The sequence below is a fragment of the Mesoplodon densirostris genome, chromosome 13, assembly GCF_025265405.1.
Source record: "Mesoplodon densirostris isolate mMesDen1 chromosome 13, mMesDen1 primary haplotype, whole genome shotgun sequence".
In the NCBI taxonomy this organism is placed as follows: Eukaryota; Metazoa; Chordata; class Mammalia; order Artiodactyla; family Ziphiidae; genus Mesoplodon; species Mesoplodon densirostris.
In genome coordinates this window covers 29,316,293-29,343,365 of record NC_082673.1, presented here as the reverse complement: position 1 = coordinate 29,343,365, position 27,073 = coordinate 29,316,293, and the positions used below count along the sequence as shown (strand labels likewise).

Here is a 27,073-nt window from a genome sequence, read left to right as displayed (position 1 = left end):
GCTTTGCAGCGAGAAATAAGTGGAACAGCTAGTAAATACCCTCCTTGGGTTTGTTTAGTCATTTCACAATGTTTATCAAGAAGTTTACATTAAAAAAGAAGTTTACATTAGTATGCATGGTATTTGCTAATGCTGCCTACAGAAAGAAAATCTTGATTAGCAGGAAATGTGTTAAAATCTAGTAGTAATCTATATTCCCAAGCATAGTGGCATTTTACTGTTATAGTAAAGAGCAAAATGTATATCTTCTCTTTTCACAGGTATCTGAGATGTTATTATTGGGCAGTTCGAACTTTAATTACCATTGGGGGCCTTCCAGAACCACAAACTTCATTTGAAATTGTTTTTCAACTGTTGAATTTTTTTTCTGGAGTTTTTGTGTTCTCCAGCTTAATTGGTCAGGTAAACTGAGATGTGAATCCCTGGATATACAATGCTCTCATTTTTGAAAATCTAACAAGTCTTTATAAACTTTACAGAGAAAAAATCAAAATCTATCTGGTGTTTTTTTGGTTTTTTTTAATAATTTCCATCTATTTTGATGAATTGAATGGGGATGTAAATAGATCAACATTGCCTTTCAATTTTTAAACCATCAAATTTTTCAGAAGACTTGTACACAATGAGTGTTGCGTTAGACTCTCAGAGACTCACGTTTCTAAGTTCACTTCTTACTTGGTGTTTCCTGAAAACTATAGAAGCTCTCTTTTTTTACTTAAACTTTAAATATTCTCATAAAATCCCTGGCTTAAAATCAACTTCAAAAGTCATTTAGGGCCTCCCTGGTGGCGCAGTGGTTAAGAGTCCGCCTGCCGATGCAGGGGATGCGGGTTCGTGCCCCGGTCTGGGAGGATCCCATGTGCCGCGGAGCGGCTGGGCCCGTGAGCCATGGCCGCTGGGCCTGCGCATCCGGAGCCTGTGCTCCGCGACGGGAGAGGCCACGACAGTGAGAGGCCCACATACCGCAAAAAGAAAAAAAAAAAAAAAAAAAAAGTCATTTAAACCAGAGGCTACCAAATGTCATCTAAATTAATTTAATTAAAAAACCATTGGTTCATAAACGTTTATTATGGTATCTCCTTGCCTTATTCTCGAGGAATCACAGTCTAGTAAGAAAGTAAAACAAATACCCAAATAACTCTATTGCAAGGTAGTTGCTATTTGCAAGGGATAGAGCCCAACACCTTTGTAAACTCCCAGATTCACAAGAAATAAAAAGCTTGCAGCATAGTATCTTTAGACATTATACTTCCTTGTAAGGCATTTTACATATTATATGTCTGAGAGCAGAAGCCATGTTGAGATTTGTGTACGGGGTAAATAGTTAGACAAAATCACAAAATGATTATTACCACTAGATAAATTATTGGTTCCCACTCACCACACTGACAGTGGTATGAATAAAACTCATGCTTTAACAAAATTTAACAATGAAAACTATTTATTATAACATTTGAAGCTGATCACAAATAGAACTCAAATCCTACATCCATGAATGTCAAGGGGCTGCTATCCTTGGTAAGTTCCAGAGAAGAGTTTGAAAGCTCTGTATTAGGTCAGAAAAGGGAAGCTTCCCAGGAGGTTTCATAGAGGAGAATGTATTTAAAAAACCAGATAGGATTCAGTAGTTATAGATAGATAGTTCAATCAATCAGAAACAGTGTGTGAAAGATAATGATAAAGCACAAGATATGTTTGAGAGAATAGAAGAAGTACCATAACGATGGGAGTGAAGGACACCTATAAATAAGGTTAGAGATGTATGTAAGGATAAGATATTTTAAGGGCTCTGAATGTTAAATTAAAGATGTTGAATTTTATCCTAAGGGCAATGGGAAATCAGCCAGGGAAGGATTTTTAACAAATAAGAGATTTAAGGAAGATTAATCAAATATAATATAAATTGGAAGGGTCATACAGTTTTAAAATGTAGGTTTTATTGTCATTTATGGATGGTAAGGCCAAAAGATCAGGAGACCACTTACATTGAAGAGACAGTCTGTTATACAAAACAGATCCAAGAAGAGAGGGTCACACCTTGCCAATAGGGCTACATAGGGTGGCACAAGGAAAGGAACTGATCAAGCAGGGTAAGGGGGTTTAAGATTGGCGAGTTCGGATAATTTCAGCAGGCTCTGGGGTGTAGGGACTGTCTCTAGTTGTCTGGTACCTGGTCCTGGAGTAATTGGGGCAGGTGGATAGTAGTCTAGAATATGAGAGCCCAATAAAGAAGGCTGATGGGAGTATGGGCTCGGGGCTGGCTATTTTGCATATGAAAGGCACACTCCCAGTAGTTTGTTATCTTTAGGAATCAGCTAACTCTGGGAGGGATAGTCCCAGAAACCAAAGAATCAAAATACAGAAAATAAAAAACATGGTTAATACAGGTGCTCAGGGATATGGCAACTTCAGCCTGAACGTGGTAATTGAATAGAGAGAGAGACTGTAAAGGAAACTCTATTTAGAAAATGTTTAGGTTTGGAAAATGAACACCAAGTAGTTAAAAACTATAAGCACAAATTATAATCTTAATGCCTGGGGAGATTACATTAACAGTGATTGAAAATAGGAAGCTTGCGGGAACTTCTCTGGTGGTGCAGTGGATAAGACTCCATGCTCCCAATGCAGGGAGCCTGGGTTTGATTCTCCCCACATGCATGCCACAACTAAGGAGCATGCCTGCCTGCCTGCCTGCCTGCCGCAACTAAGACCCGGTGCAACCAAATGAATAAATAAATAAATAAATATTAAAAAGAAAATAGGAAGCTTGTTTATAGAGAAATGCAATTAGTTTGAATATAAATGGCAAAAATCATATTATTTAATAAATTTTTATAAAATATATGTGAGGTAGCCAGATCCCTTTTAATGTTTTCTCAGTTTTGCAGTTGAGTCAACCCCAGTTTAAAGAGATTAAGAGGCAACCCTAATTCATACATGTAATTCATAGTCATATGATAAGGCCATATCATACTGATAAAAATAGTAAAATCTAACATGTATTTAGAACTTACTATGTCCAAGGAAATTTTTACAAGATTAAAAACTATGTCCAGCTCCAGTTAAAATTCCATTCAGAGTGGTCTTTGGACTAACAGTAGAAGCATCACCTGGGAAATTCAAAATTCAGGTCTCACCCCTTACCTACAGAGTCAGAATTTGCATTTTAATAGGATCTTCAGGTGATTCATATGCACATGAAAGTTTGAAAGGGTTGCTTTATACCCCACACTGCACCTGCCTTTACAGTGACTTTGAGGACCCAAGGATCAAGAAGAAATATCAAGCCGCTAAACATGTAGGACTAGAGCCAAAAAGAAAGATTGAGGCAGGAGATAGAGATTTGTGCCTTAACTCTCACAGTGAATAAAAGGTGCTGAGAAGGAGAACAGTTAGAAATGAAAGTAAGAAAGCCCTGGACAAAGCCTCCACTTGTTCAAAATTCCCGCATATAACCACGTCAAGAACTACACCCTGATGTGATCATCTCATTTTAACTGCAATATTCTATTCTCACGTACAACTCATAGAGACTGACATTTTCTTCCTCTAAACTGGAACACACATCATAGAATATATATCTTCTTCATCTGCACCATCAAAATTCAGCATTGCACATAAAACATTCAGATTACTGTCACTACAAATTCTCCACCCCCAACACTGATCAATAATGCTTTTAATTGTCCTTGGATCCCAATTTAAAACTCTATTAACTCTCCCAACCCAATCTCTGATATCCCAATTCTCAAGGCCTTAGATGACTGGGTAATGTTCATCATCTGTCAGAAATGGCTTGGAAAAAGGAGATCTAGGAACTGAGGTGGTTGAAGAACAGTCCTCGAGGAGTAGGTTAGAAACTGAAAAAGTATCCAGTTTGACTCTCTGCATAGCTACTCGGCAGACACTTTTGACAAACAGAAGAACCTATTAACTCTGAAATGGAAACTGAGGAAGGCATCACAATAAAAGAGCCATTTGATCTAGATCTCAAAGAATGAGTAGTTTTTCCATAAGCAGAAAAGGCTCAGCTACTAGAATGAATGAGCGAAAGTGAGGCCCAGGTATTCCTCTGTATTATAAACCCACAGTCAAAGCAAATTTACAACCACTTGTTTCCCTCTATGTGAGACGAAGAGTCAAGCTATATATCTTTTCTGTGCTGAGACCTTAAAGATCAGCTTTTAACATAGAGTGGGTTTTTATGGCTGAGTTATAAACATCCGAGAACTAAAACCTGACAGTTCCTTAAGTATTGTCACAGCAGTAGATGATGCTTCAGTAATTTCAGCACATTTCAACTTCTGCTGAATACTATGCCTCAAGCATAATGAGATTTGATTTTATCTGTCTAAACAACACAAAGGGAAGTATAGAGGTTGCAATTTCGTGATGAATTGAGTCTATATAGCCAACCACACTGCAAAATCTATGAAGGATGCTTTCTAAGCGAGACTCACCAAAATGGACTAGCCGTTCTGCCAGGTAATTGCTCAACTTTCTTTGCACATTTCTTGCATAAGCACAGCTATATAATTTTTAAAATATCAACTAACATCTTTGCAGTAATATACAAGTTTCAAAGAAGATTGTGTGCAGTCACATACATTATGTGACTGAATCCTCACAGAAACCTCACATGGTAGATAAAACAGGTTCTATTGTCCTTATTGGGTCAGAAAGAGGATACGATTTGCTCAATATTTTATAGGTAAATGGCTGAAAGTAGGACCCAATATCAGTGTGTTAAAAATCAAGTAGTCAGGGATTAGAATAGAATGTATCACGTGAGAACTCTTAATTCAACTGGGCTTATAGTAACTCTGCCACTTCCTCTGCTGGGTGTGGAGTGACCATGTTTGTGGTTTTAGATGCAAGATGTAATTGGGGCAGCTACAGCCAATCAGAACAACTTCCGCATCTGCATGGATCATACCATTGCCTACATGAACACTTATTCCATTCCTAAGATTGTGCAGAATCGGGTCAGGACTTGGTATGAATATACATGGGACTCTCAAAGAATGCTAGGTAAGCACGGCAAATTACTGACTAAAACCCTGTAAAACGTGTCCTATAATGAAAATCCTATAAGGCAGCAGTGGCAACTAATTGGGTTTGAAAAAGATTGGGAAACAACCAAATAATCTTTAAAGCATTAATTTAATACCATGGGCTTTTTTTCCTTAAATATTCAGACATAACTTACAGGTTATGCAAATCCTTCAAGAGCAAAGGCTAAATTTTATTCAGTGCCCACCAGATGCTAGATATTACACACATTAGCTCATATAATCTTCATCAAAAAAAAAATGGGGAAAATTTGGTGTCATCAACCCCCTTAGGACACAAGGAAATGGAAGCTCCTAACTGAAAAAAATGGCCAAGGACACAGAGGCCTTAGGCAAATGGCCTAAATGGAACTGAGACATGTACCTGTTCTCCTCCAAACCCTTGTTCCCTCTGCGATATCATCCTGTTCCCAGAGCACAGTGAGTACTCAGAACAGCAATCTTTCAAGCCACTTTCAACCTGCTACAGGTCTCCTCTAAGAGTCCCTTTATCATTCATGATGTCTACTATTAGGACTATAACACTGGAGTTAAAAATAATGTTTACTAAAGATGTAAAGTAAGTTAATGTGCTAGCTGATAATAATCAGATTCAACTTTTAGTTTGCTCCTCACCATATAAAAATAGCCAATAAAGCTACTGCCCTCAGAATGCAAATTACAATGTGATTCCAAAATTGGAAGAATCAATATTGTGAAAATGACTATACTATCTAAAGCAATCTACAGATTCAATGCAATCCCTATCAAATTATCAATGGCATTTTTTACAGAACTAGAACAAAAATTTTCACAATTTGTATGGAAACACAAAAGATCCCAAATGCCAAAGCAATTTTGAGAGAGAAAAAGTGAGCTGGAGAAATCAGACTCCCTGACTTCAGACTATACTACAAAGCTACAGTAATCAAGACAATATGGTACTGGCACAAAAACAGAAATATAGATCAATGGAACAGGATAGGAAACCCAGAGATAAACCCACACAGATATGGTCAATTAATCTATGACAAAGGAGGCAAGGATATATGATGGAGAAAAGACAGTCTCTTCAATAAGTGGTGCCGGGAAAACTAGACAGCTACATGTAAAAGAATGAAATTAGAACACTCCCTAACACCATACACAAAAATAAACTCAAAATGGATTAGAGACCTAAATGTAAGACTGGACACTATAAAACTCTTAGAGCAAAACATAGGAAGAACACTTTTTGACATAAATCACAGCAAGATCTTTTTTGATCCACCTCCTAGAGTAATGGAAATAAAAACAAAAATAAACAAATGGGACCTAATGAAACTTAAAAGTTTTGCACAACAAAGGAAACCATAAACAAGACAAAAAGACAACCCTCAGAATGGGAGAAAATATTTGCAAACGAATCAACACACAAAGGATTAATCTCCAGAGTATATAAACAGCTCATGCAGCTCAATATTAAAAAAAACAAACAACCCAATCCAAAAATGGGCAGAAGACCTAAATAGACATTTCTCCAAAGAAGACATACAGATGGCCAAGAAGCACATGAAAAGCTACTCAACATCACTAATTATTAGAGAAATGCAAATCAAAACTACAATGAGGTATCACCTCACACCAGTTAGAATGGGCATCATCAGAAAATCTATAAACAACAAATGCTGGAGAAGGTGTGGAGAAGAGGGAACCCTCTTGCACTGTTAGTGGGAATGTAAATTGATACAGCCACTATGGAGAACAGTATGGAGGTTCCTTAAAAAACTAAAAATAAAACTACCATACGACCCAGCAATCCCACTACTGGGCATACACCCAGGGAAAACCATAATTCAAAAAGACACATGCACCCCAATATTCATTGCAGCACTATTTACAATAGCCAGGACATGGAATCAACCTAAATGCCCACCGACAGATGAATGGATAAAGAAGATGCGGCACATATATAGAATGGAATTTTATTCAGCCATAAAAAAGGAATGAAATTGAGTCATTTGTAGAGACATGGATGGATATAGAGACTGGCATACAGAGTGAAATAAGTCAGAAAGAGAAAAATAAATATCGTATACTAATGCATATATGTGGAACCTAGAAAAATGGTACAGATGAACCAGTCTGCAGGGCAGAAATTGAGACACAGATGTAGAGAACAAATGTATGGACACCAAGGGGGGAAAGCGGCTGCTGGTGATGGTGGTGGTGGTGTGATGAATTGGGAGATTGGGATTGACATATACACACTAATATGTATAAAATGGATAACTAATAAGAACCTGCTGTATAAAAAACTAAATAAAATAAAATTCAAAAAAAACAAAAACAAAACAAAACAAAACAAAACTTTCTTAGAAGCAGATAAGAATCACTAGTTGTTGACGGTAGGACCATATCTTCTCCTTTCTGCCAGTCTTAAGAGGTTCCAACCACAGGTTTAGAACCTCTTCCTGAATCTAAATGACAAAAATAACAAACGTTTTTCTTAAACACACACAGTTATTCCTGCGGGCATCTCAAGCAGGGAGGAAGAGGAGGAAGAGGGGCAGTAACAGGCTCCTTCCTTCTCTCCCTGTGGACACTGCTCCAACTCCTTCGTTTAGGAAGGAACTAGAGAAAAAAAGCCCTTGGAAACAAGGAGCTGTGTTTTTATAGAAAATATTTTCATATTTAGAACCAATGTTGGAATCAAAATAAGGATATAGTATAGAAATTTGTTTCTTTTCTAAATGGATGCAAGAAAACATCAAAAGTAATCAGCTCTCAGAAACCCATAATATACTGTAGACTAAAAATGGGCAGTTTTATTCATGGACCATTTTATCAGCCTGAAGGCCCATCATTTAATTCACATGTAGAAAATCTTTAATGTATTCACTTACTTCATTGAGTTAATAAGCAAGTAAATAACAATAATTTGAATTTACTCACTTAACAGATTTCTTCTTTAGATTCCACTCCCAGCTCAGCCACCCACCACTTACAGATGAGTAAATCACTTACAGCCTCTCTGAGTTTAAGTTCCCCTTTTGTTTCTTCTTTCCGGAAAGTAGGAGTAAGAATACTTACCCTTAGGGTTGTCATGAGGGTCCAATAAGATCATGACAGGACTCTGTAAGCTACATGGTATTCATTATTCTTTGCCATCCTTAGAATGTTAGGGCTGGTCTGCAGAATCAGAAGATAGGAACTAGATCCTTTTCCCATCCCAGTTTGTTTGCTAGCCTTTGTCCCGTCATCACTAAGCTTTAAAATTTCAGCAAACACAAAATTCTGGAATTATTCAGAACTATTATGTCACCAATATTCAAAATACTTTTCTTTCATACAAGTAATAGTGCTATTATGATAAGTATGTACGCCCAATAGAAGCAATGAAAATATAGACTGTGATGCAGCTGTTTATAAAAAGAGTTGACATTTTGTTTCCTTATTTTTTAATTGTCCTTGAACTTTGATTTTTTTCCTTAATTATTCTCCTTTATGGATTGATGTGTTTATCTTTATGAAGATGAATCCGACCTACTTGAGACCCTGCCAACTACAATGCAGTTAGCCCTCACCATTGATGTGAACTTCAGCATCATCAGCAAAGTCGACTTGTTCAAGGCAAGTGTTTTTCCAATTCATAGGAAGGCACCATATCAATTTCTCTGTAAAAATCAAAGCTCTTGCTGAATTCTTGATTGATAATTCGTTCTTTGAGCATTTACACTATATTGTCTCCCTGTCATCTGTCCTCCATTGTTTCTGATATAAAATAAACTATTATTCTTATTGAAAAAAAAACCAAAACAAACAAAAAAAGCTCTTGCTGAATACAGCATTTATGGGTTTGTTGCCTTTATGTTTACAACATCAAAATAATCTGGAGAATTTATGTGAAATTAGAGTCAAATAAACTACGGATCTCTCTTCAGCAGATGACTTGTTTAGAAGTCTCTCTCTCCTAACTGGTGTCAAAGAAGAAGAGTTCTTCACAGTCTTCTTGCATTAATTTAAATATAATTAAATTCTACAGCTCTATGTCTTTGCTACTACACATGTCATCTCCCATTTACGAATATGCCTTGGCAATGCGTGGCAAATCAGACCCAAGATTAGCTCTGGTTTGGCCTGACAGTCATATAATCATGCCTAATCATGTCTCCAATACAAATGCTTAGGATTTAGATTTTTTGCATGGCCAAATTCAAATTTAGAGTGTTTTTTTTAAAGAAAAAATGTATAGCAAAGAAAATTTTAATATTTTGAATGTCTTTAATTTTCTGCCCTCTTCTCAATGCATTATACTATATGGAAGTTTTTCTCACCTAACACTTATTCTGTGTGTGGCATTCACTGATTCATCTATTTAATTAATTCATTCAACGAACATTTATTAAGTTCCTACTATGTTCCAGGCACCATATTAGCCACTAGGAATTCAACTTCTAAAAACAAATACTTGCACACATGGGGCTTAAATTCCAAAAGAGAAGAATGAAAAATAAATATATAATATGTGAGAAGGTGATAATGCTATGAACAAAATTAAACAGATTAAAGAGGATGAGGGAGGTACTGGGCATGAAAGGTCTGCTCTAATGAAGTGCAATCGAGCATCTGGGCAGAGGACTGCAGGATGCAAGGGAGTGAGCCATGCAGATATTGGGAGTGGGAGAGGAGGGATGGACAGAGAGGGAATATTACAGGAGGGTGGACAAGATGAAGCCCTGATCTGGGAGGCTGGAGTAAAGGCAGAGTGATGTAAAGCAAGAGTAGTCAGAGGAAAGTAAAAACAGGAAGGGTGAGTCAGGGGGCAAGTTAATGGAGGGCTTTGGAGGCTGTAGCATAAAATTTGGATTGTACTCTGAGATGCAAAACCCACTAAAGGTCTTGAGCAGAAGATGATCTACTTGAGATCTGTTTGAAAGGGATTTTTTCCTGCTCTGTGGAGAGTAGACCAGGAAGCAAATATGGAAGTCAGGGAGGCCAAAGAGTGATAACATCTATAGACGTCTATAGGGATGATGGTGCTCAGACCCAGAATAGTAGGAGCAGAGTTAAAAAGTGGCCAAATATTGAATGTATTCAAAGGAAGAGCCCACAGTTTTTGCTGTTTAATTTTATGAAGGGAGAGACAGAAACGAAGGATGATTCAGGATTTAAGCTGAGGAACAGGAAGAACAAAGACACCATTTGCAAAATAGGAAATTTTAGAGTAAGTGTAGGGTGAGGAGGGTAGAAATAGACTGTTTCTGGATGTGTTGGTTTGAGGTGAGAGTTAGACTTCAGATGGAATGTCATGTAGGCAGTTTGATAAATAAATCTGAGTTTAGGGGAGAGGTCCAAGCTGGAGCCATAAATTTGGGCAAATCAATATATTGATGGATCTTAAGCTAGGGACTAGATATTATCCCCTATTATGTAACCCAGACAGAAAGATATGCCTTGAAAACATGTAATCGATACCATTGCAGGCAAGATGAAGAAGCAGACGCTGTATGGTAAAATGGTTAGGCAGAGTCACCCTCGATGTTAGGTTACCATACAGTGTCCTAAACGGCCTTAGGAAGGAAGAAAGGGGACCAGAGGGATGATGTCCTGGGGTCGATTCCTGGAGATTATAGGAAAGTAGTTTCCTAATTGGGAAGTGGTTCCCAATTTCTAGTGCGGGTGCCACAGTGGAAGCTCTGGTGAGGTAGATGCACTATGGAATGTATTCAAACAGTTTTCTGATCTTCTACCAGGGAGACTGGGAAAGGGATTTCTACCTTGGTTAACAGGTTCACCTAGATAAATGGTTTTCAAGCTACAGCTTGCAATTCATTTAGGGATCATGAATTCAATTAAATGGGTCACAAACAGCCTATAAAATAGACAAGAAAATATCAGAGTGCCTCACACATAAGTAAGGGTAAGCATTGTATTACAAAATTTTTGTTTCAGTTATTTATTTTTTTAATACACATATACATATCTATGTGTGTACTGGGCACAATGTAAATGTCTTTGTTACTGTAAGTTATGGTCAAAAAAGGTATGAAAGCCACAAGTCTAAATTAACAGTATTTTTAAATGCTATAAAACTTTTTACAACTTAAGGACTAGCTTAATTGAGAATAAATGAGAATAAGTGAGAACCAGCTACATTTTCAAGAAAACAAAAGCTTTAAATTATATACCAGTGACTTTTATGAGATTATCTCTGACCTGGGAAGTTATCAGTTTTCAGCCTCAGAGTTTTTTCCTTTGTTTTTACATATATTTTTGGAAATCCATAAAATCAGCAACATCTGATTGAGAAAAAAATGTTAAATCTTCACATGTTGCTAACGTACATAGATTCATTCTTTCCTGATGTTTCCATTAAAGATGTAACTCCTTCCAGAAAGAAACCATTTCCATTTATATTTCTGATAAATGAAAAAATTATTTTTTTACCTAAAGCCAAATGAAGTAGAAAATAAGCAAGTATGGAAGCTTTCTAAATTTATTTCTTTCCTAAATCTTGCTAAGACAGTCTTAGTGGTTTGTACAAATTTGTTATTTTCTTAGGGAGGAAATATGCTGACTAGGGATCTTATATGCTTACCTCATAAATTATACCCAGTTGACTTGTGTTGCTTCTGATTCAGTCACTGTTCACTGAGAGCCACCTATGGCCTCAAGGGGCTGAGTCACAAAGGAGGAAACCTTTGGAGCGTGTGTGTCCAGAGGATGCTCAGGAAGCTTCAGAGTGAAAAGGGGGAGGCTCCCGGGCAGGAGCCTCATTATCACTCATTAGGACCAAAGCATGGGGTGACAACAAAAGATGAATCTAGAAAGGTCAACTGAAACCAGGCTATAGTGTGTGGGCCCAATCCTTTAGGCCAAGGAAGTTGGAAAGGAGGAAACCGACAGCACAGATTTCAGTTTTATAAAGACAAAAAATGGGGACACTTTGAATAGATCAGAATATCCAGGGATAATAAAGAAGGGTGACACAACTGCTGAGAGCCTCCATATCTTGAATTCTCCCTGAAAATGAATCTTCCATATCTTTAAAAGGCAGGTAGACAGGAAGAGAGAGAGAAAGAGACAGAAAAAAGAAAGAGAGAGACAGAGAAAGAGACAGAGAGACAGAGAGATCTGACACCAAGATTGGAGGCTAGCATGCATGCTTTGTGTCTTTCTAATCTTCAGGATTAGGATAAATTAAAGGTACTTGAAAATCATTTAACTCACAAATACCTAGTTTAAGATGTCCTAAAGAATATTTTAAGTTTATATCTTGGACCTTCAGTCAAAAATTTCACAAGGACTTTTCTCCATTTTGTAAAGTTGTGAAGGGATAAAGATGTAGTAGAATTTGTTTGCAATGCAGCACCAGATAATAATTCTATGCTAAATAACCTTGCTTCCGTTTTTCCAGAAATATGTCTGTAACTTTAATTGTGTATTGTATTCAATTTTTAAAACTCCAAAAAAGACAGTGTGCTTATATTTCTTTCCTTTTAGCCTTGTGAAACTTGTTTATATATTAGTGGAACAGTGAGTATCCTAATGCTTTAACAAAACTAATGTAAGTAATGCTGGAGTATATCAAATTATAATATGGACAATGTTACATGAAGGAGGTCCATACTGTCCATGATCCTTCATTCCCAGTACTGTCACCATATACCTTGCTATACCCAATACTCACATGGCCCCTGTATTAGGGTACTCCAGAGAAACAGAATCAGTGAGATATGTGTGTGTGTATATATATAGAGAGAGGGAGGGTGGGGTGGGGGGAAGAGAGATTTATTTTAAAGAATGGCTCATGCAGTCATGAGGACTGACAGGTCTAAAACCTTCAGTACAGGTCAGCATGTTGGAGAACCTGGGAAGTGTTAATGTTGCAGCTCAACTCCAAAGACAGTCTAGAAGCAGAATTCCCTCTTCCTCAGGGAACTTCACTTTTTTATCTTAAGACCTTCAACTGATTGGATGAGGCTGATCCACATAATGGAGTGTACCCTGCTTTACTGAAAGTCTACTGATTTAAATATTAATCTTAACTTAAAAATACCTTCACGGGCTTCCCTGGTGGCGCAGTGGTTGAGAGTCCGCCTGCCGATGCAGGGGACACGGGTTCGTGCCCCTGTCGGGGAAGATCCCACATGCCGCGGAGCGGCTGGGCCCGTGAGCCATGGCCGCTGAGCCTGAGCATCTGGAGCCTGTCCTCCGCCGCGGGAGAGGCCGCGGCAGTGAGAGGCCCGCGTACCGCAAAAAAAAAAAAAAAAAAAAAAAAAAAACCCTTCACAGTGACATTTAGACTTGTATTTGACCAAATATCTGAGTACCATGGCCTAGCCAAGTTGACACAAAGTTAACCAACACAGCCCCCCAAACACTGTCAAGCTGTATGGAATATAATTGTCAAAGAAACCAAGCTGTTGCTAAGCCCAACTTTTTTTTCCTTTTTTTTTTTTTGGCCGCACTCTATGACTTTTAGGATCTTAATTCCCTGACCAGGGATTGAACGCAGGGCCACGGCAGTGAAAGTGCCAAGTCCTAACCACTGGACCACCAAGGAAGTCCCCCAAATTTTAAAATTGATATTTGTATCTTCTCAAAACTAATAGCTACTATTTACTGAGTTCTCATTGTGTGCTACACTGTGTTTTCTTCTTTGTTACCTTCTCTCAATTAATTCTCACAGCAAGCCTCTGAGAAAAGGTTTATGACCACCACCCCCCCTTTTACAGAAAGTACAAACTACTTACCTGACTGAGGCCAAAGAGCTAGAAGCAACGGGACAGGGTTTGAGCACTGATTTTTCTTATGCTACAGTCTACAGTCTTAACCACTCAATGAAGCCACCTTTCAGTTCTCCACCAGCCCTGTCTTGTTAAGTGATAAGAAGCTGAGAATTTTCCCTAGAGTCAAAAAACAATGTAAGCTCAAGGCCATCCTTTGGTGATTTTCACAGACTTAGACTTGGCATGCCAGTTAATTTCACACCAGATACCTAGATTCACACGCACTGTGCTATTCTCCTACTAAGAAAAGACCTTGAATCTCATGTGTTTTTTTTTCTCCCTCAAAGCAGGTAGAAATAAAGTCACAGAATTTCACTAAAACTTTGCTTCAATCAACTATGGTTAATTAGTAAGATCTGCTGCTGCTACATGGGGTGATCAGAGTTTCTAAAGAGCTTAGAGATGAATAGTCATTTTTTTTAAATTTTTCACAAAAATAATTCTCTTCCTTTCAGATTGCATGTTTTTCCAGCCCAAGCTCAAGTATTAACCTAACAAGGAGTGATTCATTTCTATGAGGTTGGGCAATTTCCCCTCATTTCTGATGATTTATTATTTTTATATTGATTTTTAAATACGTTTTATCAAATTAAACGCTAGGGAAATCACATTTTGCCTCTATCACTAAATTACCAGAAATAGGAGAAAATTTAATACAAGTTCTGTTGCGCCACCTAGTGTCTAGAATTTAAATTGCATCCTTTAGAAACCGAAAAAGAACGCCCTGCTTAATGGAAAGGAAAGACACCAAAATGGGAATGTTGGTACCACCAATCTCTCAAGGAAAGCACAATACGCTGCTTTGGTAAAAATGGAGAACCCATCCCAAACAGGACACCTCACTGGGATCTGTGACTCATTGTCATTATATGGCAAGTAGAGCCTGGAAAGGCTGTGACTTCAGTGATAAAGGAATATGTGGAGAAAGAATTTTGTATGTGAGTGGCAGACTGAGCCAGGAATGAAATGGGAATGGCAAAATTATTTCTTCCCCTCACACAAGGATCCCCTGGCAGTGACATCCTAATCACATATTTCCTCCCAAGGGCCTGAAATCAGAGCATTACAGGGAGGCTTACATTTCATTTTTAACTTTATTTTTAACCCCGGTGGTAAACGTAATAAAGTATTGTGGCTAGACTTTTTAAAGTATTTTGAACAATAAACTTATAACCCAGATGAACTCCATCCAACTACACATGCTGAGCAGTTACTCTGTCCAAAGCACTAGCGGGGTACCCCAGATACTGCATGCATATAGTCCCTGCTCTCCACTGCCTCCCAGAAGTGTGGGGGAAATTCTATATAAATAAGATGACATCCTTAGCTGTTCTGTGATAATTCAGTGACTCAAAACATATAAAGTGTTTATCTCAATACCTTGGATATAGTAAGTTATATTGTTATTATTGCTACTATTACTGAGAAATAAAACTGATTCAGTCACAGGGGAGTCTTCACACAGGTAAAATCAGTGTGTAGCCATGCTTGATCATAGGAAAATGGATTAGATTCAGCCTCAGGGTTTCATCCAACTTGTGACTTCTCACTTTGACTATGTGATACTGAGGCTCCTAGAAAAATAGAATTATTGTCAGTTCTCAGGAAAGCTTGATGGAGATGACTTTACATGTGTTTGCAAATGTTAAGTGTAAGGTTGGGTCTGATATCACTTAGAATTCAATAACTTATGACATCATAGTACCTTGCAAATTATTTAGCACATTTGACTTTAGCATGGGTAAGTGGATTCAGAATTCCTGCCCTAGACATATTACCTATCACTTGCTTAGTGGGAATGGAGTTTAAGATGGGACAAAGCATGTCCTTTTATAATAAACAAGGCTGAGAAGAGCCCTGAAGACTGTTTATACTTGAGGGTGACTTAAAGTTACGGTGAGTTATATATTACTGATAATATCTTAAGTTATTTTTCGAAGAACTTAAGGAGGAATGAGCCTAGAAATGAAGGAGTCCTTCAGGACTGAGAAAGTAAACATCCAAAGGTAAATTTTACCAACTTTACAATTGCATTCAGAGCTTGCAAGTATTGAAAGAAGAACTTCCTGGGTATAGGAACCATCATCTAAAGTATAGGTTATGTTTTGAATAAAAATAAAATTTCTCCCAACTTCATTCAAATCTCCAAAAGCCTTATTCAAATCTATAACACAGTTTTTATACAGCACTGAATTTCCCATTGTTGAAAATGGAATAATTTCTAATAACTTCATTCTATACATCAGGCCATATTTATTTAGTGCCTGGCATGCCCCATGCCCTGGCAAGACCCTGGGCATATGGAAGCGACTAATATACAAATCTTGCCCTTGAGTTGATCAGAATGTAGATCAAACACACACACACACACACACACACACACACACACACACACACAGATGAGTCTCTTCCTCTGACACCTCTTGCATGTGTGACCTTAGCGAAATAGTCAATAGACTGCCTGAGCCTCTGTTCCTTCATCTAAAAACCAAGAGTGTTAACAATATATTGATTAATGCCAAGCATCACAGAGAGGATGAAAGAATTAAACAGATGAAAATAAGAGAATAAAATGTAATACAAATGTTGTGTTAATACAGTGTTAATATTGACATTTACACAGGTACTCTCACTTTACAAAAAAAAGGAACATTTATGAAACAATGACTGTGCTCTGACTTTCTGTGAATCAGAGGTTTTCCTAATTATTTCTATAAAGGACATGGAGCTGCATTATAAAGAAAAAAATGCTAGCCCTGGGATGTAATTCTTTTTTATCATACAATAATGGAGCACACTGTATCTCAAGAAAATAGTCATTTTGTGGGGGAGGGAGGACATAATTGTTCTCAAATACATCATAAAACATAATGACTTCATAAGGCAAACTTGATTTCACTAAGCCAAAATACAGAAAGGAAGGATCTAGTCATAAATCACAGCTGTCCCAAGGCTGGTGGCACCTATCCACAAAGCAATCATTAGGGGAAAGAATCACTTAGTTGATGAAGCTTAAATTGTATTTTTTTTTTATTACATACAACTGCTATGTTCTGTTTACATAGCTAATACATATTCTATGCAAGTACATTGATAAAAACTCATATTTATAATGGTTTAAATGTTTTTCTCGGAGGAAATCCAAGCCATAAGCTAACAGCTCTCCATGTAAATATTTGGGCATTTCTACTGAGGAAAGTACTAATTGTTTGTCAATATATTTTAAGGCTTATATCCTAATTTGTTCCAACTCTTCCATTAATTGGGTTTCTTTAAAGTGCTTTCTGCCAGTGAGCTAACCTGAAAGATAGAAGAGAAAAGATGAAATGTGTTCCTTCTCAAAGAGGATTTTGTTCCTACAAACAATCTTGGGATGTGTGTTTTACTTTATTTTTATTAATATTAATAAAAGTTGAAGTCTCATCAATTCTTCTTGCCAGTTCTCTTCTCCTTTCTCCCTCCTCAGAGGTGACCACTAAGATGATTTTAAGGATATCCTTCCAATCCTCATTTTTATTTTACTTTTTATCTATATAAACATCAATGACAAGTAGTGTTATTTTGTACAGATTTTTTCATAGTTGGAGTCATAATGAATATATTCTATAGCTTGCTTTTGTGCAGACCACATTATTTGTTGAATTCAATCACATCTAGAGGGGGAGAGAACTGATTTATTGATTTTAACCACTTTATGGTAGTGCAACCTACAAATCTTTAATATTTTTATCTGTCCACAGATTGCTATTTTGTTGTTTCCAGTTTTTTCAGTACTGAAAATAATACTGCCACTCACATCTTTGTACATTTATGGAATTATTGCCATAGGAAAACAGCATTTAAAATCATTAGTAATTCCTATGAATACAATTTAATACAGTTGGGAATTTTCATCAAAGTTCATTGCAGCAGGAATTGTTCAAGGAATGAAAACTTTATTTTGGCCTACAAATTATAATTAAAAGTTAATGCCGAAAAAATCAAATTGTGCTCGTGAAAGTAAATGTAAGTGGTCTTTTTAAAAAAATCTTCTCTTTCTGATCATTTATAATGCTATTATTCTCCATGGATATGAATGATTGAGAGTTACCTTCATTGCAATGATATTCTAAACATGTTTAAGCTTAAGAACTTCCAAATATATTTCTAATGAATTTTCTCTAAAATATCAAGGACACTAACTATCTTTAGTGGGCAGAATCTTAAAATCAAGCCAGTTTGTGTTTTTTCCTAAGAGAGTTCTGAGTGATCAGAACACCAGTTTCTGAAATGAAATTACTGTGAATCAATGACAGCATTAAAAGAAGTAGGGCACATGAGCCATATATTTAGAGAATTTTTACTAAAAACAAAATAACAATTTTTAGAAGGAAATTAACCTTTGTCATTTGCCTTAGCAAATATGATAACCTATGAGACATGGTAGGGATAAAATAAATATAAATAACAATTATATACTTTGCACAAAACAAATACATGACAAGGAAAGAAAATGTACATTTCACTATGCCTAAAAGGACCTTTGTGCATCTTTGCAGATAAAAATCATACTTGTCTTCAAATGACTCAAATTGTGTCACCCACACGAGCACCTTCTTGATGCTTCCCCTCTCTCTCATCCCCACTCCAAGACAGAAGTAAAAGCCCCACCTCTTAAAAGTCTTATGGATACCTACCTGGGATATCTTATGATATGATTAACTCTTACCACAAATTACAGCTTTTCTGTTTACTTAAAACTTTATCCCAACTAGACTTACTTTCTGTCTTCTCTGATTGCACCAAGGGCATTCATTGTTCAAAGCCTTGCTCATAGCAGCTTTCATGAATATTTGTTGGACTGTATTAAGAAGGTATTCCTGTTGGCTTTTGCCTTTCTTTCTATCCGAGAGAAACAAAAGCTATAGTTTCTCAAATAAATTTTTAAAATTCTAACTTCAAGTTCATCTGAATGTTTCTCACCCATGGCTACTTGAAAATACTTCAATCATAAATCATTAACTCTCCTTATCAGTCAAGCAACCCCAAGGTGTAAATTTCATATGGATCTAGCTCAAGTGTTTTCTACTAAAATCATTATGGAAACCTGTGATTGCTAAAGGAATGATTAGCCAATCCACAAACTGGGGGTAGGTCCTTTGCTTTTCCGCCTCCTTCCTCTGCTACTGATTAGGATTAGTTCTCTGCAAAATAATAATTTCCCTTAAGGGACAGACAAAAGGAAAGCTGCTACATGTTAGCAGCTCTGAGAGGAAAAAATAAAAATATTTGATGAAAGCAGAAGATTCAAAATCCCTATGTAAAGTGAGATTTTTGAAGCATTTACAGATTTTTCTTTAGCCTATCATATAGATAAATTACAATTATTTAGACAGAAAACAAATATAGACACATTTTCTAACAAATCACATTTGTTTCTTACACTATTGAAGTGGATATGAACAGTCATTCGTTTAACAGATATTGTTTTTGTGTCTCTCATGTACAGTTACTCTGCCTTTAAGAAGATGACAATTAAGTTGGGGAAGAAAAACATACAAGCTTGCAAAGTTAAATAATAATATCTAACAATAGTATGAAAGATGTTATAAAAAGAAAAATATTTAGCAAAGATTTTTATCTGTCAGCATTAATATATTAATAATCAATCCTTCACTATATTACAGTAATCTTTAATACCTATTATTTACTAAGCATTATGTTAAGTTTTATATGAGTAAAATTTTACCATTATGAGACTAGTAACATTTTCACCCCCATTTAACAGGTTAAGAAAATGAGGGCATGAGATACATAAATACATAGCAATAAGTAGTGGAAACAGGATTAAAAACTGAATATATCTCACCAGGATCTAAATTCTAGCCATCATATCATAGGTATTTTTTTTCTAAATTTTGGGTCAAGACAAGTCCATATCCACTGGCAACTAATATTTTAATGTTAACACAGACAACATCTATTACTGTTTATTTCCATTGCATTTTAAAATCAATTGGGATATTGGCCTTTTAGCTGTGTCTATGAGAATTATTTTTCTCTGTTTTTTCTTTAGGGTTGTGATACACAGATGATTTATGACATGTTGCTAAGATTGAAATCCATTGTTTATTTACCTGGTGACTTTGTCTGCAAAAAGGTGAGTTCATGCTATTTTTCTAACGCATGACTAATAAATACATCTGAGGAGTTCAGGCATAAGTCAAGAGAATAGTTTAAACAAAATTTGTCCAGGGTGAATTCCATAGTATGGAAATAATCATGATATACAATTCTGTAAAGCTATAATGTGCTCTCAGAGTTCAAAATGGAACAAGACAATATGGATTTCATTACTTATAGGATATAAGTGTGGGTGGTCTGAAAAGTTGCTTTGTGTAAATGTAAATCATCAATTGTCACACCCCATTAATTCCAAATACTTAAGGTGGAGGGAAAAGTTACAGAAGTGAAAGGTGGTTCTGCCCTTTTTAAGTCTTCAGCAAACTATCAGTTACCTCCATTTAGCTCACCCAGTTAGTAAATAATCAATGCCATTTTTTTTATTTTACTGTGCTTTTTATGATTACAAAGTAATGCATGTTCATTATTTTTAAAATGGGAAACACATAAAAGCACAAAAACAAAAACTCCAACACCCAGAAATAACCACTATTAATATAGTTCAACCTATCTTTTTATATCGATTGATGGATAGTTAGAGCTTGTTTTATAAAATTGGCACCATACCTCGCTTATGTTTGAAACTTGTTTTGTCATGTCACAATATATCATGGGAACATTTTACATATTATTAAGTAATCTACAACATCCTTTTTAAAGCTGCAAAATATTCCAGTCTATGAATATATCATAATCAATTTCCAAGTGTTCTCTGCTATTACAAATAACTCTAAAATAAACAATTTTGCACATCTCTGATTACTAACTCAAAGGGGGAGAGAAGGAATGATGATCTTGGGACCTTGAGATACATCTTGAGATATTAAATCAATAGTGAAGGTAATAATCAAAATAAAAAGTAGAGGGCTTCCCTGGTGGCGCAGTGGTTGAGAGTCCACTTGTCGATGCAGGGGACGCGGGTTCGTGCCCCGGTCCGGGAAGATTCCACATGCCGCTGAGTGGCTGGGCCCGTGAGCCATGGCCGCTGAACCTGCGCGTCCGGAGCCTGTGCTCTGCAATGGGAGTGACCACAACAGTGAGAGGTCTGTGTACTGCAAAAATAAATAAATAAATAAATAAAAATTTTAAAAATAAAAAGTAGAGAAAGATGAACAGTTCAAAGAAATGAGAGATGATCCAAAACCCTGAGGAGTTCACACATGAGTGAGGGTAAGAAGTACTTATAACATTCCAAAATAATGTGTTAAGTGTGATGGTAAAAGTAAGCACAAGCTGTGGTAGGACACACAGTAAGGACACTTCTGCATTAGGGTACTGGCAAGATTTCCTGGAGAAGATGCTGGTTAAGCTAAGTCTTGAAAAATGAATCAGAATGAACTAGGAGAAAGAAGAAGCAGGCATTCCAGATAGAGGAAAGAATTCACATGAGTCAAGGCAGAAAGGAAGGGACTCTGTCTTCAGAGGGAGTGTATGGAACTACAATAAGTCAAAAACTAGAAAATTTTAGTATCATTTATTCAGTGAAACTCAATACATAATTTTGAAATACTATGGTCCAGGCACTGTGCTGGGTACTGGATATATTCAGCAGTGAGCATAAAAAGGTGGTTCTTGTCCTTCAAGGGCTTACAGTCTAGTTCCAGGGTATTCAATTCACAGTGTACATCAGAATCACATGAATTTAGAAATCTGGGCTCTATCTCCAATAACTTAATTGGTCTGGGTGAAGACCACATATCAATATTTTTAAAGCTCCCAGATGATTATAAATTGAGCCAAATTTGAGTATCACTGGCCTGATGGAAGAGACAAACAATAAACAAAAAAAAAATTAATGTGTAACTCCAAAATATGCTAAGTTCTATGCAGCAAAAACAATTTGCCAGGAGAGTGTGTGGTGGCAAAGGCACTTACTTTAGATTGGGGGACTCAGACAGGGAGAGATTGTCAAGCTGTCAGGCACGATCTTTGTGAATATCTGAAGAGAAATAGTTCTCTAGTTTAAAAAAAAAAAAACTGGAGAGGACACTATTTTAGATGAAGACTTGGGACCATGAGGCAGGACAGAACTTGACTTATTTAAGGAATGGAAGCAAATGATCAACTAGGATAATGGTGAAAGACAAAGTCAAATAGAGTGAAGGTACTTTAAGGCGTCCAAGTAGAGATACCTAGTGCACAGGTGGAAATCAGTCTAGTCCGTGAGAGAGGACAGAACTGGAGGTAAATATTTGGAAACCGGCATATGATGGAAACTGATATCATAAGAAGCTCAAGAAAAGGTAAATAAAGAAGACCAAGGTTGTAACTTTGAAGAATACAAGTACTTATGGAAGAGGTCAATGAAGAAGAATCACAGAGGGCAACTGAGTAGGAGCTGTCAGAGGTAAAAGAGGAAAAATAGAGATTGTGATATTAATGAAACCAGGAATCTAGAATCCCACACAAATTAGTCCAGATGAAATGTGGGCATACTGATGATATAAAATCATTTTCATTAAAATGGGAAATACAAACCACAGCTCAGTTTAAGGACCCCTTTAGGGCAGTGATGCATTTAGGATGACTTGACCTTAATGCACCAAAATAGCCTTTCAATTTGTTCCAATAGCAGCAGGGACCAAAAATTGAGATAACTCATAGAAACTTTAGCATCCGGGTCCACAACCAGTGAAAATTTGCTTAACAAAATGTGAAATGCAGAGTAGATGCAGCGTTCTCATTTCTAATTTCTTCCTCACATCGCATCCATCACTCAATAATAAAAACAGATCAGTGAACACAAATTAAGGAAGGAAAAAAATAAGCAGGGGGAAGAACAGAAATGAAAAGACATGAGACTCCAAGCCACATTTCTTTGTCTCTATTTTTAAGAAGGGATTTAATTAAGAGTAGACATAGACAGAGGTGAAAAGTTGTTACTTGTCCAGATTTTATACAGCCAAATTGAGCTTTGTTTTTTATCATTTCCCCAAATCATTGTAGGAAAAGGGAAGAAAAAAAGAAAATACGTTCCATTAGCAGTTGTTTAAATAATTGAAGAAATGGCAGGGCTCAGGACTGAGTTTGCTGACCTACCTAATCCTCTGGATGGCTCCTAAATTTACCAAGTGGGTAGCTTGGACTGCTTCAAAGAGTATTTAGGAATTTTCCCAGGATTAATTTGCAAGAGTTAATTTGAGCGGCATAATGCCCCTGTCAGCCTTGGAAATAGCCTTCTACACAGGAACCCTGAAAATTTGAAGTGCTCTCACACTAAGGGTTACCCCACTGTACATGAAGTGCTTGCATTGCTACACTTTCTCCAAATTAGTACATAAACCAACCAGAAGAGCTTGGTTTGATCTTATTTTGCACATGCTGTCAGACCTTGATCTCTAAGGAATGTCTACTTCATTTGAATGCCAATTAAACTTGCAGGAAAGTCTTAAATTAGCCTAGAAATATGCAAGAAATAGTGGAAGTTTTGGTTCGTTGATTATGCCAGATCTCCTTGGAAAATTATTGAAATGACCATTAAAAAATAATTAAAAGTGCTGAACTATATTTAAGTACCCATTATGTACTACCTCCAGTCAGTTGTAATAACTGCCTTTGAAAAATCATTACAGTTCCTTGAGAATTACTTCATGCAAAGAATTAAGGAATATTAACCTGTCCTAATCGTTACTTCTTGGAGTATCTCTTGAAAAACTAATTTTCAGATACTTTGGCTCATTTTAAAAATAATTCATAGATATTGTGTTGGTTTTAAAGAGATCAGTCATGATACTGGATTCATTAGATATGAACTGTACATATTATATAGTCAGGTGACATAGGTGTTGCTAGTTCTAATGCTATCATCTGCCAGCCTTGTAAGTTTGCCCAAGACACTTAACTTTTCAAGTCTCTACTACCAATTTTTAAATAAGAATAATGATATCTTTCCTATTTGACCTCACTGGGATTTTTGCAAGAAATAAGTAAGTTAATATCTTTGAAAATACTTTGCAGCTATAAAGTAGCATGTTCCTTTTTTTTTTAATTTATTTATTTTATTTTTGGTTGTGTTGGGTCTTCGCTTCTGTGCGCGGGCTTTCTCTAGTTGCAGCGAGCAGGGTCTACTCTGCTGTGCATGGGCTTCTCATTGCAGTGGCCTCTGTTGTTATGGAGCATAGGATTTAGGTGCGTGGGCTTCAGTATTCGTGGCTTGCGGGCTCTAGAGCGCAGGCTCAATAGTTGTGGCACACGAGCTTAGTTGTTTCGCGGCATGTGGGATCTTCCCAGATCAAGGATTGAACCCGTGTCCCCTGCATTGGCAGGCCGATTCTTAAACACTGCACCACCAGGGAAGCCTCAAAGTAGCATGTTCTGATAAAACAAACACAGGCGTTAAAATAAGGAGCAATGTAAAATCTGATATTATGATTTTAAAAGTACTTTGCAAATGCAAGATGTATTATTAGCACTGATAATATGGAAATAACTATAATTAGATCCATCTGTATTGGAATTTCTACTAAATCTACATTTGGGAATTAATATACCTATTTATAGAAGGTATAAATACACAAGTCAGGGCTTCCCTGGTGGCACAGCTGTTGAGAGTCCGCCTGCCGATGCGGGGGACACGGGGTTGTGCCCCGGTCTGGGAAGATCCCACATGCCACGGAGTGGCTATGCCCGTGAGCCATGGCCACTGAGCCTGTGCGTCTGGAGCCTGTGCTCCGCAACGGGAGAGGCCACAACAGTGAAAGGCCTGCGTACCGCAAAAAAGAAAAAAAGAAAAAAGAAATACACAATGCAAAATTTAAATATACTTTTTGCATTGCTTAGCTAGGTGATGTGCATTCCAGGCTTCCTTTTGCTTCTATTTACTATCATGGAGCAATGATACTCAGCCAAATATTAGCCAGTAAGCCAATCTGTGTCTTTATTTTCTTTCTGTAAAGTGGAAATTATAATACCTACTCTAGCTTCCTCATAAATGTCATGGGGAGATAAAATGAGAATTTCAGTCTCACAGATGTTAACTAAGAGGTAGAGTCTGAAAACTTTAAACTTAACCTAACAATTATAATACGACAATAAGTAATGTTCAGGAAAATAACGCTTGGTATTAAAGAACTTCAAAACTTCCCAGAGAATAGCTGAATTATAAATTATTCATAAATGAGTGCCTATGTCATAATTCCTATGCTCAGCAGTGGAACAAAGTAGACATTGTCTCAGCCATTGCAGAGCATAAACTATAATCAACATTGTTTAATCCTAACTTAATTTTAGTGTATTCTACTCCTTTGCAAATATGGTTAACAAGAATGTTTTATGAACTCAAATAATCCAGCCCCCTCCTGAACCAAATATAAGAGAATTTATTGTATTTATGCTATTTTTAATAGCTCAGGGTGATCAAGACTCAACTCACTAAGACATATAGGTACTGTTATCCAAATAGTTTGCCTAGTACTATGAGAACTGCCTTATTTAAAGTTTAAAAGCTTTTCTTCACCCAAGTGCCATTTAGATCTCTTGTAAAATATATTTATGTTTTTTGGATCCTGGAGTGAGGTGTGTTCCAAGGGTCCCACAACCACCCACTAGTTTGGTGATTTGCATGACTCAACATAAAGTTATATTTATCACTTATGATTTATTAAGGCAAAGTATACAGTGCAGAAACAGCAAGAAAAAGATATGCATAGGAAAAGACTGGAGAAATCAGGTGCAGATTTCCTAGATCCTACTTCTGAGAGGCTCACATGGATGCATTTTTATCTCCTACTGTGGACCATAGAGACAAGGGCAAAATATCTCTGCCTAGGAAAGCTCATCTAAGTCTTGGCGTCCAGAGTTTTTAAATGGGGCTGATCACATAGCTACATGACCAGTCATTGTTCAGAATCCAAACTAGATACCAAGCACACACCATAAATCTTTGTGTTTACATTAAACAGTGTTGACAGCCTGGTACATCCTGCCACACTGCCTGAGGCATATAGAATAACATCATTAACCAGTGTCTATGTGAACATTCCAGGAGTTTAGTTCTCAAGGCTTTGAACAAGTGTCATTGCCCTGGCTCCAGAGTCCCCAGAGATAAACAAGAACTGAATAAAAGAACCTGCTAAAGGGAGGAACACTCCCAAACTCATTCTTTGAGGCATCACCCTGATGCCAAAACCAGACAAAGATGTCACAAAGAAAGAAAATTACAGGCCAATATCACTGATGAACATAGATGCAAAAATCCTCAACAAAATACTAGCAAACAGAATCCAACAGCACATTAAAAGGATCATACACCATGATCAAGTGGGGTTTATCTCAGGAATGCAAAGATTCTTCAAGATATGCAAATCAATCAGTGCAATACACCATACTAACAAACTGAAGGATAAAAACAATATGATAATCTCAATAGATGCAGAAAAAGCTTTTGACAAAATTCAATACCCATTTATGATAAAAACTCTCCAGAAAGTGGGCAGAGAGGGAACCTACCTCAACATAATAAAAGCCATATATGACAAACACACAGCCAACATTATTCTCAATGGTGAAAAACTGAAAGCATTTCCTCTAAGTTCAGGAACAAGACAAGGGTGCCACTCTCACCACTCTTATTCAACATAGTTTTGGAAGTTTTAGCCACAGCAATCAGAGAAGAAAAAGAAATGAAAGGAATCCAAACTGAAAAAGAAGAAGTAAAACTGTCACTGTTTGCAAATGACATGATACTATACATAGAGAATCCTAAAGGTGCTATCAGAAAACTACTAGAGCTCATCAATGAATTTGGTAAAGTAGCAGGATACAAAATTAATGCACAGAAATCTCTTGCATTCTTATACACTAACAATGAAAAATCAGAAAGGGAAATCAAGGACACACTCTCATTTACCATTGCAAAGAAAAGAATAAAATACCTAGGAATAAACTTACCTAAGGAGGCAAAACACCGGTTTGCAGAAAACTATAAGACACTGATGAAAGGAATCAAAGATGATACAAACGATGGAAAGATATACCATGTTCTTGGATTGGAAGAATCAACATTGTGAAAATGACTCTACTACCCAAAGCAATCTACAGATTCAATGCAACCCCTATCACTTACCAATGGCATTTTTCATAGAACTA

General features: G+C 36.8%; 1 protein-coding gene across 1 annotated transcript in view; it reads left to right on the top strand.

The window, feature by feature from the left end:
- Window positions 1-27,073, top strand: part of CNGB3 (cyclic nucleotide gated channel subunit beta 3) — a 151,376-nt gene that overhangs the window by 100,997 nt on the left and 23,306 nt on the right. Inside the window, exons 11-14 of the mRNA XM_060115719.1 lie at window positions 261-402; window positions 4,872-5,031; window positions 8,566-8,663; window positions 19,881-19,964. Of these exons, the coding sequence (XP_059971702.1) occupies window positions 261-402; window positions 4,872-5,031; window positions 8,566-8,663; window positions 19,881-19,964 (484 nt within the window). The remainder of the gene's footprint in view (window positions 1-260; window positions 403-4,871; window positions 5,032-8,565; window positions 8,664-19,880; window positions 19,965-27,073) is intronic.